A 13,527-nucleotide genomic window follows, 5' to 3' on the forward strand; every position below is an offset into this window, starting at 1 on the left:
CACAGCAGCACCTACTTAGTGAAGGAATGTTATGCTTGTACCATCCTAAAACATTCCTTAAGTTAATACTGAAAACCTCTAAATCATGGTGCTGACAGTGTGACTGATGCAAGCGCTGTCCATCTGCGGTCCTGTGTGCTCGCTGGGGGCTCCGATGTTAATCAGCCTGACTAAGGACGGCAGAAAAAATCATGTGGGACGTTGCCCTCAGGGAACGGCTGAATATTTCTAAGCTCGCTCTGTGTTTTCACTAGAATGCTGGTCCGATTGCAAAGTAGCTGTGTACGTTGGGATTTAGTTTTTTCCCCCACCAACACAATATCCAGGAAACAAGGTTTGTTTGGTAAAGTCGAGTCTCAGACACTGAAGTGTTGAAATCTGCATTCAGCAACATTCAGTGAAAACCAACCGACAGTTTCCACCTACACTTCTGTGGATGCTGTGTCGACTTCCCAGCAGTGAGAAGAAAAGCTGTTTTGTTTATTGTGTTTGGCTGGACAGCATGCGGGAGGTAACACCACGGAGGAGTGTGTGCTAAACAAGAACAGTGTGAAGAAGTGGAGCACATCGTGAGATACATTCATGGTACAATGATGCAGTGCTGCTTCTCTGCAGTCAGGATGTACAGCTTCTTATTTTACTCTTTCAGTGACTATCAGCAGGGATGAAGATGAGGATGACATTTACGTCACACAGCCCCCTGCTGACAAGGAAACCATGAAAAAGCCTCCAATAGCATTGGTGCTGTGAAGCCACAGAGGATGGCAGGTAAATCATTCACTGGGAAAAACAGGCCTTGAGGGTCTGAATTTTAAAAATCCTGGATTTTTATACAAACCTTAAAAATTCTAAGCTAATTAGTCGACATGTGCTTAGTCAGATTTTTTTCAGCTCCAACAATCATAAAACGCAACAATCAACTGTGAAGCAATAACATAATAACATAATTTAGGCCATTTTAAATATTATACCAGTAAGAAGCCATTACTGTAATGTTAGTAGCTATTGGTTGGTTTTTTGGTTTAGGATAAAAATGATTTAAGAATGTAATAAATGCAGCCAATAATGTAATAACACATAAATAAGACTGTGTTTCTCAGAAATAAATTATTTTAACTGCTTTTGTGCAGTTTGCACAAAAAAACAGGTATAACATTACTTCCAATTTATTACACTATTGGCTTATAACATGTAAAATGGTCAAAACTATAACAGTATTGGATGTTATTACATCATTTGTTGCTGTTTTGAGTTGAGTTTTGAAAATATTTTGGGTAAAATGTCTTGAGTATATGTTGGTCTCTTGGGGCCATAGTGGGGGGATGGAGGGCACCATTTGTACCCCTGCCACAGCTTTTAATGATCCTTCATCAGGTCTGCAGCACATCGGCTCTGTTTTAAATGTCAGAGTGCAACAGGGCTCCTTGCTAAAGAAATCTCTGGTTGCATATTTCTGCAGGGGGATAATTACTGCTGCTCACTGTACTTCACTTTTTAAAATTAAATTCAACTGCTTGGAAAACAAGCCAATCTGAACTGCTTTTACCTTTTATTTCTGCATATAAGTTACCCATGGTTACCAGAAGGTCGAGCACAATTCAGCATCAACTTCAGTATCATTAAAAGTTTCTTTTCCTTTTATGTTATTTCCTTCTATAATTTCTCTAATCAACTAATTTGTGCCTTCTTCTTCTTCCCATCTGACACTCAGAAATCACTCTGCTATACACTTTGAATTACATTACTGACATAAAATTAGGAATATTCAACTTTTTGTATGTCAGAATGAACCTAAACTGCACTAAAACCTTTAAAGGTGAACTTAATTTGACTTTCTCCAAACTTTTGACTATTCTGTGTTAAAGTACGTATTGCACATGAGCTACAAGCACAGATACACTGGTGTATACTTTGCAGAAATCTTTTCAACATCCAATTTAAGATAAATATTTAGTCATAAATACCTTTAACACGTGTCTCATAGGAATAAGTAAATACATCAGTGGGCTGCAGCAAAACATTGGTTAGATAACGCAGTTATGTCATAATCTGTTGATGTTGGTTTAAAATGATGCTCAATGCGACGGTGTCTCATTTAATGAAATGCCTGTCACCTCACCTCCTCCGCTCACATCGCTGGTGGGAAGACTGAACCACAGTAAGATGTACTTACTGGGAAATGGGATAAGAAGTTTAACTTCAAGGGCTGCATTGGTTTGAAGGGCATCATTTTTCTTATTTAAATCGAATCGTTATTATCTTATATGCTTCGTGATGCTGTAAAGGAGCCCTGTAGCATCTGGCACCGTCAGTAGCAGATCCTGCTGGTGCAAACTGGAGCTTCTGGTGATCAGACCTGCTCCAGTACATCTCCATGCAGCCTGCTGCTCGCTCCTGACCTGTAAGCTTTGTCATATCCTTTGTCTCACACAATAATTTGTGGTATACAAAATTTCTCTAAGATCTTACACCTTCACCTCATACATGTCATACAAGCTTTGCCATGTGCTGAGATTATCAGTGCTTTTCGTCATCTCTGTGAGCATAGTAGTCCTTCATGATAATGTTGATAAAATAAACTTTTAGATATAATGGTGTTAATAACAATTTTACTGACGTCTCTTTCTGCATTCAGCTCAAGTTGCTTCATTGATCCGATCTGATAACGAGTCAATACGCTGAAGAACTGGACTTTTACTGGTTTTCAACCCTGCAGGCTGCAGATTTAATTACATTCAGAATGCAGGATGACATTTACACAAACAGTCCAATCAATGAGCTATCTGTCAGTCCACATGACTTCTGCTTATACCTTAAGGTTTGCTATGTAACAAATTAGTGTGAATGTCAAATTGACCAGATGTTTCTTTTTTTCCCCCCATGGTCTGGCACTAATGCTGAGAAGTGCAATTCTAACAGACATCAATTCTCCAAGCAAGAAAAGAAATTCAATTTAAGGTATCCATATAATTTTTTGAGAAACCCTGTAGGAGCCTCAAAGAGATCCCTAGATCCACCCCCACACACACTTCCCTGGAGTCATCCATGATGATCCGATCCGATCAGTCCTCCGTTGGTCTCAGTAGTAGGTGCACCAGTTGCTGTTATCACTGGGCATCAAGCCACCGGTGATGAGCAGGATCAGGTCCACAAACCACCAGATTCCCAGTCCTCCAAGGGTAAGCAGCTTCCCCACCGCGGTGCCGGTGTGGCCCAGGCAGAAGCGATCCACCCCAAAACATCCCAGGAAGAAGGAGTACAGCAGTGTGGTGATGAAGTAGTGTCCAGTGTATCTGTTGGGGGGATGGGGGGACAAAAAAGAAAATTTCAAGTAATCTGGAATAAAATTCCAGCCCCAGGATCATCAGCAGCTTGAGATATTTCTAAACCTGGCTGTAGCTCAGAAGAAAAGTGGCTGAGTGGAAACTGAATATCAGACGCTTCACAAAACAACATTTATCCCAGCTTTAGGTTGACTCTTTATTAGCTGTGCAGTTACTATAGAGATGAAACAAATGTGCAGATGGATGTTGAGTAGTGAACATGGTAGGATGTGAAATGGTGGTTCAACACATGAGTAAACAGTGCCCTCTAGTGGCAGTTTTACCAGCTAACAGCAGACCCGTTTTCCATCCACCATCCATCTGCTCTTCAACAGCACAGGCTTGTTGTTACATTTCACCAGCTGCTGGCAGTGAAAACAAAACACTACAGCAAAAAGGAGAAATCACAAACAGAACCCAAACAGGAGCATGTTGGTTTTAATTTTTAAAAACCTTTGCTTTGAATAATCCAGAAGAGCTTCAATGTTTAATGAGTGATGTTGGAATGAAAGTGAGTCATAAACCTGAAATCCTCCACACACAGTGTGTGTGTGTGTGTGTGTGTGTAGAATGACGGATGAGGACATCGATGTTTACACACAAACACTGAATTGTGACTAAAATGAAATGTGTTTCCAAAAGTAAATAGAAGAAATATCTAGTCTCCTGTAAAAGATCAGGAACATAAACTTTTTAAAGGTTAGAATCAGAAAATCATCAATTATATGACTAAATCTAAAAATTCAAAACAACAACTAGAAAATAGTCTGGTGTGACCACCATTTGCACCACACAGTGCCACACCTCCATCACATAGAGATGATCAGGTTGTTGTTGTGGCCTGCAGAATGTTGCTCCACTCCTCTTCAATGGCTGTTCGAAGTTGCTGAATATTGGCAGGAACTGGAACACGCGGTCGCATATGACGATCCAGGACACCCCAAACATGCTCAGTGGGCGACATGTCCGGTGAGTATGCTGGCCACTGGAATGTTTTTTGCTTCCTGGAATTGTGTACAGATCCTTGCAACATGGGGCCATGAATTATCATGCTGCAACATGAGGTGATGATCGTGGATGAAAGGCACAACAATGCGCCTCCGGATCTCGTCACAGTGTCTCTGTGCATTTAAAATGCCATCAATAAAATGCATGTGTTCGTTGCCCATAGCATACGCCTGCTCATACCATAACTCAACTGCCACCATGGCCCACTCGATTCACAACACTGACGTCAGCAAACCGCTCACCCAAACAGCAAGCTGTCTGCCATCCATGTCCATAAAAAGAACACCTCTCCAAAGCGCCAGATGCCATCAAATGTGAGTATTTGCCCACTCAAGTTGGTTAGGACGAGGAACTACAGTCCGGTTGAGACCCCGATAGTGTAACAATTCATGAAAGTGGTAGCAAATAGCATCTTTAGCTTATCTATTTCTTGGCAGCAGACGTTTTCCACCTCTGTTGGCATTGTGGTACATTTTACACATGTACACCTATTAACAGGGGTATGTACAAATATATAAGGCGAGTGAAGGATGGCAAACAATGTTATATGGGACTAAAGCTGGTAAGCAGAGTATTTACCAAGCAGATACATCCTACTGCATTCCTTGCTGCAGATTGCTGAGATGTTCACTCTTGTATTGGAATAAAAGTGCTCCATGTAAATGTAGCTTATGACAGGCACATAATTTTGCTCCAGATATGAAAAAGCTTTGATGGACAAAGAAGAAATCTTCTGGTCAGTCAATGTTTAGACAGAAGAGGTATAAACAGAGGTGCTTGGACACAGGACCAAGTGTGAGGACCAGCCTCATTGTAAAGCACGGTGAAGGGAATGTCATGCTTTGGATTATGTAAACTTATCAACGTAAAAGACATCATGAGAAAAGAGGAAAACATCCAGTGGTCTTGACTTAGGTCAGAATTGAACCTTACGACGAGAATAATGTGAAACACAGAGCCTAAATGATCAGGAAATAGTTACTGGGAAACAAAGTCAGAATTTGGAGAAACCCAGCTTGAGTTTAGACCTGAATCCATCCAAGATCTGCAGAGGAAACTTAGGAGCAGATTCATGGCAATAAAGTCTTCCAACCTCAAGAACTTCAAATCATCTCTCATTTATTTTATTTCCACACAGCAGAAACTCAAACAACTGGTCATAACCTGGAATGAAAATTAATCCTTTTGGGCTTAACAGTACACACTCTTAGTTCTACTTCACTTCCTCTAACCTAAGATATCAAAAGCTGCATCAATGGCCAGGAACACTGTGCAGAATGGCTTCCTACAGATTAAGAAACTAATCAGGTAAGATAATAATAATGCTTATCAGTAAGAATCAACTTTATATACACAAAGGGGTCCAAAAGTCTGAGAAATCAAACATAATTTTCATATTTCTACTTTAATCAGCAGATACCCACTAAACTCTGTTAGACCCGACCACTGTGGACTTGAGCAGAATACAAAACCAGTTCAGTAATCTGACAATATAATCACAGCAAGATGCTGAAGGAATGTAACTCTGTTTGTGGCAAATCCACATCAGGTGATGAGGCCAGGTATAAAACTTATATTTACCCAACAGACAGACAGCATATTGATCCTCCAGCCTTTCGCCGGTTTCAAGCTTCCATTCCCCACCCAGCGTACCTCTCTGTCCTTTCCTCACACAAACATCATTTGTGAAGAAGATTGATTTTCAAGACTGCTCCTCTAACTTCTCCATCTGGACCAGCGCTTATAAAACTCCTCTGTCATCAACCAAACAGAGTAGACAGTGAAGATAACCGGGGACACGATTAGGCTCTGGCAGAGGTTGGCTCTCAGTGGATTCATTTCTTGTTATCAGTAGACGTGGGAGCATCTCAGAGACAGATGGTTGGTTATTTTAATATTGTCAGCTGAGAACACACAGATGGGAGAGGTCAAAATAAAAAGGAGTATCTTGAAATGATATAAACCTAAATCTTCTTTAGAAATAAACGAACCCATTCCTGGGTGTATGACCATAGACTGTATATAAAAGATGGACGGAGCCTCCGTGAGGTCACCTGTAGGTTTCTGAACAGCAAAAGTGAAGGTCGTTGGTTGGTTCCCACAGTCGCCATCTTGGCAGCGCCATGCCTGCCGTCACTCCAGGAAAATGAAAAAATGGGCAAAGCGGCAGAGCTGGGGGGGGGATGATTGACATCCATCAAACTCCAAGCTGCCTGTAGCTAAGAGCTAACTGAGCCAACTCGGATCTAACGTGAGCTAATCGGCTAATGAAGGTAGGCGGGCTAAAGCTAAGGCGCACTGTTAGCAAAAAAACCTGCGTTTGTGCTGCACTCTCCCTTCTTGCTGCGGATATTAGATACCTGTCAATCAACAGGACACGCCCCTAATTATGCCGAATTTCAAAATTAAATAACATCTAAATGGATGAGTTAGAAAAAAATCCAACCCCTCACAGTTGTCATGAAGGTAAACTTGACGTATTAATCCTGAAATGGATTTCTGTACCAGACTTTAAACATGTTTATTTCTGATGTGAAGTTGGCCTTTTTAACATGAGAGTCTATGGGGATTTGCTCTGTTTTGGATCCAGCCCCTAGTGGATGAGGGGTGAACTGCAATTTTTTGAACTTCCACATGGGCTTCACATTTCACCGCCGGAGGTTGCTGCTTGTGTATGACCTGTCTTTTTTTCACTTATCTCAAAAAAAATGAAAATAAATAAATAAAATAAACGATTTCAAACTAACTAGGTAAAATTTTCTATGTTAACTTGTTGAACAAACTCATCTGTTCCATCATCTTTCTTTAGGACCCTGTTCACTCATGGTTCAAGGTATTTTTAATATCCAAGAGAGTAAATTTGTTTTGCAGGACCGATGACGGGAGAATAAAATGCCACGGCTATACTGTTAATGCCACGCCTTCAAAATGCAGAGAATTAAATCCTTTCACGTGGATAACATCAAAATTTCTTAAATGAACCTGCACTGCCGCCCCCAGATGCCAGCAGCTAGACTGCTCAGCTGTCAGACATCTACTCTGCAAGGGTAGAGTTAATTAAACTTTATTGTTATGCCCACAGGCAAGGTAAACTTTGAGCACATCTGACAAGCTTATTATGAGACTCCACACGACAAGTGTGCTGATAAGTTGCTTTAGATTTTACAAGTTGAATAGACGTTCCAATAAAGATTGATGGTGAACAGCAAACACGATGCTACAGTATGTAACGTTAAGTAATTAGTCCTATCGCTGCCGTAGGCTAATGAAGTTGAAGTTCTGAAACTGTTTAGTATTATCGATAGAAAAAATAAATAAATAAAACTTGGGGCCACACATTCTTAAATCGTGGACACAATTACTAAAGAATCAACAATCCAGTAATTTCAGTTACTATTTTAAAATTACTCTCAACATTAAAATACAACCAAATTAAATGATAACTACACATAAATGTCTGTTTAACTAACACGTGGCCACAAGTTAATGATCTTATTCCACAAATTAATATGGGTGACCACGAGATAACTTTTTTTTTCTGTCAGTCTCAGACGGATTTGGTAGTTTTGTGCTATAAAGCTATAAAGCTTTAAGAAACCTGTTAATTTCCTCTTCAAATTGCAAGTGCGCCTCTGTTTTCTTTACAGCTGCTGTGTTAACACCGTACATTAAATTGTGTGGTTAATGTCACCACTGTTATGTTCAAGCCACGGATATATTCTAAGCCAGATAGCCTGAAACTTTTATTTGGGCTGCTTGGTAACGTTACCGGCACGGGTGCTCTTTTCTTCTGCAATGCTGTGTCAGCAGAGGGAACTCAGAGCTTAAAGAGGAGAGAGAACGATAAATCTAAAGAAAGTCCTCTTCTTCCTTTTAGTTTTATGGCTCCGGTGCAAACCTTCACTACTAGGGCTGGTATCATCACTAATTTACTAATTTGATTCATTTACAGCTAATTATGTAACACTACCTATTAAAGACATTCTAAGAAAACTATTTTTTTTTATAAAACACTGAGTCCATTTACTTGATAATCAAAATCAGTTATCTGGGAGTAATCAGATTACAGTAATAATCTGATATGACAATCTACATGCATTTATGAAGTACCAGAACAACACAGTGTTTCCCCAGATTTACAGCCAGAAATGCTGTGACGGGAAAAAAAAGAAAGAAAAAAAGAAACCGTCTCATTCAGTGGAGTCGCTCTAAATATTCTTAAAGTTCAGATCTCAGATAACGTGTTGATGTTAATAAAACCTACAAAGAATACTGGATCAATTTAAAGCCGTAATACAACTCAGATGACATAGAATGACACAGATTCAGTTTGTTCAGCTGTGCACGTTTCCATGGCAACCATGACGCTATTGCCATAACACCGGAGCAGGACAAATACTCCATCTGCTCCTCCTGGAGCAAGAAGCTTCCATCTCCACCTGCCTGAGAGAATTTAGAAAAGCCTCATTTCTGTCTAATATCCAGCTGGTTGACGTGTTTTTCGACATGTGCACTCTGTCCTCTTATGGAAATGGACCAACTGTGTGTGTGCGCACATGTCTGTGTGTGTGCTCATTGCCGAGCAGCTATGACATGCGTGGTGACATCACTTCCTGTTGTTGTCTATGGCGGTGCCCGCGGTCTTAGCGTTAGCTGCTAATGTGAGCGGTAATATGTTGCAAAATGAAAACACCTGAATGACATCATCTCAGCAAGAGCAGCTGATTTTGGAACAAGGCAACACAGGAAACCAGGTGTGTGTATGTGTGTGTGTGTGTATATATATGCTAAGGTCTCGCCAAATATCCATAAGTCACGTGAGAGTAAAGTCACGTATAAAAAAGAGGACGTATAAAACAAATCGATCTCCAAGTTATGAATCGATATTGGATTTAATAAATTTGAATCGATTCCAATCGATAAATCGATTTTTCAAACCCAACCCTGTTCACTGCAGATTATTATCACACTGTTGTAATTGTATGCTGGAATTTCTCACATTATAGGATCTAGGTTTGTGGGAATTGATTATATTTTGCATGATTCCTACAGTCCTGCTGTGAATACCAGGCCCTGTTACTATTATATTTTTTTTGGCTTTAAACAACTTACATATGGAGTAAGTCTTGTTCGGGCCTTGTCTGTTTTCATGTCTATAAAAACCAAAATGTTTCTGAATGTTATTCTTCAAACCTGATGAGTAAATCTCACCCTCAGAAACAGTGGCTGAAAGGCTAGCTGCTGCCTTCTCGGTACCTTTGTTGCTTACTGTTTGCAGCCTGGACATGGACCAGGGTCCAGCACGTCACCAGCTTTTTTTCTTCTTGCGGTACTACAGGCAAGCTAAACTCTTATTAGTTACTACCAATATAACTAGTAATCAAACATTTAGTGTTAATTTAATTAGCCTAGGTTATTAAGTGTGCGTGGTGACTCTGCTTTTAGGAGACAGTAGCACCTTCAGCAGAATTTAAATTTTTCTTCCTGACTGGAGGAAAAAGAGCTCTGACATGACAGATAACATCATTACCAAATTAATAACAAATGTATTTTTTGTGTGTGTGAAAAACCTGAATAACACAGAAACATCTCCTGAGACTGAGATGTTGCTGTAGAGGGAGAAGAGATGTGTGCTTTTCTCCCCCCCCACAACAAAAACAACTGCACCTCAGGAGAGGCATCTGTCAAAACCCTGAAAATCGCAGCAGACACCACAGTCACTGGTCTCATCAGGGATGGTGAGGATCCTGCATACAGATGGGAGGCTGAACAGCCGGCAACGCAGCATGGCAACAAAAAAGCTCAAGTCACAAGAGGAGCTCCATAGCACAGCTCGCCTCACAGGACTAAACTAGTGGAATACCTCATATGTCTGAGATCAGCACTGACACATTCAGCTAAGGACAAAAGGCGGGGGGGGGGGGGGGGGGGGGGTCCCAAGTGTCATGGTTGGGTGTGGATCAGCATCAAACACAAATCAAACCATTTACAGCAGGGGTGCCCAAGTTCGGTCCTCGAGATCTACCATCCTGCAACTTTTAGATGCAACCCTTCTCCAACACGCTTGAATCAGAGGTCATCTGCATGTCATTCAGCTCTGCAGAGGCCTGGTAACGAGCCAGTCATTTGATTCAGGTGTGTTGGAGAAGGGTTGCATCTAAAAGTTGCAGGATGGTAGATCTCGAGGACTGGATTTGGGCACCCCTGATTTACAGAGATACAAACCACCCTCAGTGCAAGGAGAGCTTCAGAAAGTCTTTCATCCCATCAGCCATCAGACTGTTCAACAGCAGCCTCCCATAACGGAGACACTTGCTTCCAACCACACATACAGCAACACTGTACACTGAACTTCTTGTTCTTTGACTATGTTAGTCAGTGCACAATTTACACCTTTTACCTATGACTAAATGAGTTCCATCTACCTTTGCAGTGTTTTCCAAATCCCTGCTATCTAGAATGTTCAGCTTTTCTTTTTATTCTATTTTTGTAAATAATGGGCTGTGACACACACTATTACCATTATTGTTCTTTTATTATAGTCATTTTTATTGTAATTGTTTATTGTTGTATGTTTTCTGTCATATTTTAATATTTCTTTCTACTTTTATTTACTTGCTTTTCACTGATGTATGAATTTCTCTCTCTACAGGACGAATAAAGTATTATCTTATTTATTTTTTTAACCAAATTCATGCAGCTTAAAGTCAAGTTATTTTTATTCTATTTCTGATTTAATTCAATTTCAGTTTATATTTTCTTATTTTAATGTATTTCATATTTTCTTAAAACAGGAAAATAAATAATTCCCTAATATTAGCTCATTCCGTTAAATTGGAACATTATTTGGTATTTCTGTGGATGAAACCGGATTAAATCTTTACTAAAACATTTATCTGTAATGATGTTGAGATGAACTAAATACTGAAGCGTTGACCTAAGTTATCTAGTCAACAAATGGGTGTCATTTCCACTGAGCAGAACACAGGCTCTTTATATTTTTATATTTTGACTTACTTGAACAATATTTGAATATTATATTATTATTATAATATTTGTTTTTTCAAACAATGAATACAGTGAATGCCAGAACTTCCCTTTCAACCTGCTTTGATATCCTGAATGTTACAGCCATTTCAGTCTCTTCTGCAGACCAGACCTGTTACAGTTTGAGGGTAAAGCTGCTTGCAAAAATAAAAATACCCCCCTTGTATCAAGCTCATAGAGACATACCCAACAGGGACTATGAGGTATACCTTCTGCAAAAAGTGGAAATACAACATATTTCATTTGGGAAGAAAAGTCCATATGCATGTGCCACTTGTTTTTCTTTTTATTTTATTTTACTTAATGAACTAACACAGGAAAATGACAACCTGTAGTGTGTTTGTAAACAACCAGACGCAGGAGCGACTTTTCTCCACAGTCCTAAATCCACCATTGGTCACTGTTAGACGCAGATGTCATCAATTAACTATAGAATTAAGCAGACTCGACACAGACAACCAGCGTACATGCATGTATTGTATTAAGTCACTGAGTCAATTTATCCTCTACAAGTAAAATGTTTACCTCAGCACTCCATACAACATATTTGCACCACTTTTTGGGGGGGGTTGCATTTACAGGTAAATGCTGTTAGGGATAGTGAGACAAACCTCCACAGATCATAGTTGTGTATCCTCAACAGCATTATATTCCTTACTTGATGCATGGTACATTTCCCCTGAGGAAGTCTCTGGGTCCAGCACATTCTATGTCATCGAGCGCAGAACACATGACCTCAGTGTGATTCACCTCTTTCTGAGTCTGACCGCCCCACTATATGAGAAGAAAAACAGTCACTGAGTTATATTCTGAATCATTCAGCACTTAAAATGCTCTGGAAAGCAGCACTTACTCCAACACAACCGTGTCCCATTTCCTGAAAGGCACTGTAGTTGCCGGCATGATCCACAGGGTCCTGACAGTAAATGAACTCCTCAGGTCTTCATCATTCATTCAGTACAAAAGGAAGCAAAACAGAGAGGGTCATATATTAGCTACAGATGCAATAATGATTTAAACCAACAATGGTTAACAGTACATGTTATTTTGTTCTAGTTTCTGGTAAATAAAAACCTAATCCAAGTTATAAAGCTGACTGAATGTAGTTATATAAGTTAATAATGTACTTCATTTTTCACACTGCAGTTTCTCATCTTTTCTGTTAAATTAATGAAGACACAGTGTAACATGTTATGTTAAGTTATCTGAGATGTAGCCTATTATCCTAACATTAATACCCGATTGGTCTGGGTTTTTATTATGTCCTGATACCTAAAACAATACTAGTTTATTTACAAAGAAAGTCCCCAACAGCGCCCAGCTGTTCAAAAAAAGATTGAACATTTACATTGTATCTGAAAAAATAATAATAATAAAATAAATAAATTTAAAAAAAAAAGTACAGAGACCAGAGAGACCATTGCTACTTTGTGTTGTCGCTCACTGGTTTGTGTGGTTAGTGTTTGCTGTTATCTGACAGCAGCAAGCCTAGTTAGCATAACACTGACGTAATGTTAGGCTAAATGTATGGCAAAACTACCGTTGCGTTTAAGATTACTTACAGAAATTTGCAAAGGACAACTGGTGACGGGGGTCTATACTCATAGACATCTGTATTATTCTCACGTTCCAATAGTATGTCACCGCTCCCGGTCTGGGGTTGCTCGCTGAAAGAGGAAATGGTTGCTCCCTGACCAGGAGAAGCAGTAGCAGCTGTAGGATCCGCTGCCGACGAATTTTGGGAGTGTATTCCTTCCAAACATTGTAACAGTGTCACTGTGAGAAGCAGCAGAAACTGTCCGCACAGTAAAATATAGCTGACTGAAATCATTTTCACCCTCAGAATACAACACGAACCCAGATAAAACGGCTGAGCATGTTGAACAGCGTCATTTAGCTAGCTGTGTTCGAAGGTTTGTTTGGATGATTTTCCTGTCTCGTGAGAATGACGTTATCAAAACGCGTCGCGACAATGTCAATGATGCATTCCATAACAACCAAAAACTCCGGGATTGTTACACCCCAACTATGAAAACTCAAACATATCACAAGAAGTCGGATTACAACGTGGAGAGTATTTGTTAATCTAATTGTCGTATTTCGCCGTTAACTAAGATAAAATCAGCTTGTAAAGTAAACTTCCATGCCC

At 39.8% G+C, this 13,527-nt stretch overlaps 1 protein-coding gene across 1 annotated transcript; it reads right to left on the reverse strand.

Moving 5' to 3' along the window:
- Positions 1-604: 604 nt before the first annotated feature.
- Positions 605-13,311, reverse strand: tm2d2 (TM2 domain containing 2). The gene is made up of 4 exons (XM_041999353.1): positions 12,941-13,311; positions 12,232-12,319; positions 12,037-12,152; positions 605-3,293 (listed from the first exon to the last, which is right to left on the reverse strand). The coding sequence occupies exons 1-4, from the start codon at positions 13,207-13,209 to the stop codon at positions 3,080-3,082; spliced, it is 687 nt and encodes a 228-aa protein (XP_041855287.1). The 5' UTR covers positions 13,210-13,311; the 3' UTR covers positions 605-3,079.
- Between the last annotated feature and the right edge of the window lie 216 nt (positions 13,312-13,527).

The sequence above is a fragment of the Melanotaenia boesemani genome, chromosome 11, assembly GCF_017639745.1.
Source record: "Melanotaenia boesemani isolate fMelBoe1 chromosome 11, fMelBoe1.pri, whole genome shotgun sequence".
In the NCBI taxonomy this organism is placed as follows: Eukaryota; Metazoa; Chordata; class Actinopteri; order Atheriniformes; family Melanotaeniidae; genus Melanotaenia; species Melanotaenia boesemani.

Coding starts and splice junctions, on each gene's coding strand:
- tm2d2 (XM_041999353.1), bottom strand. CDS start 13,209: ATGATTTCAGTCAGCTATATTTTACTGTGCGGACAGTTTCTGCTGCTT. Junction 12,320..12,940: donor GTTGTCCTTTGCAAATTTCT/GTAAGTAATCTT, acceptor TGAATGATGAAG/ACCTGAGGAGTTCATTTACT. Junction 12,153..12,231: donor TGGGACACGGTTGTGTTGGA/GTAAGTGCTGCT, acceptor CTTCTCATATAG/TGGGGCGGTCAGACTCAGAA.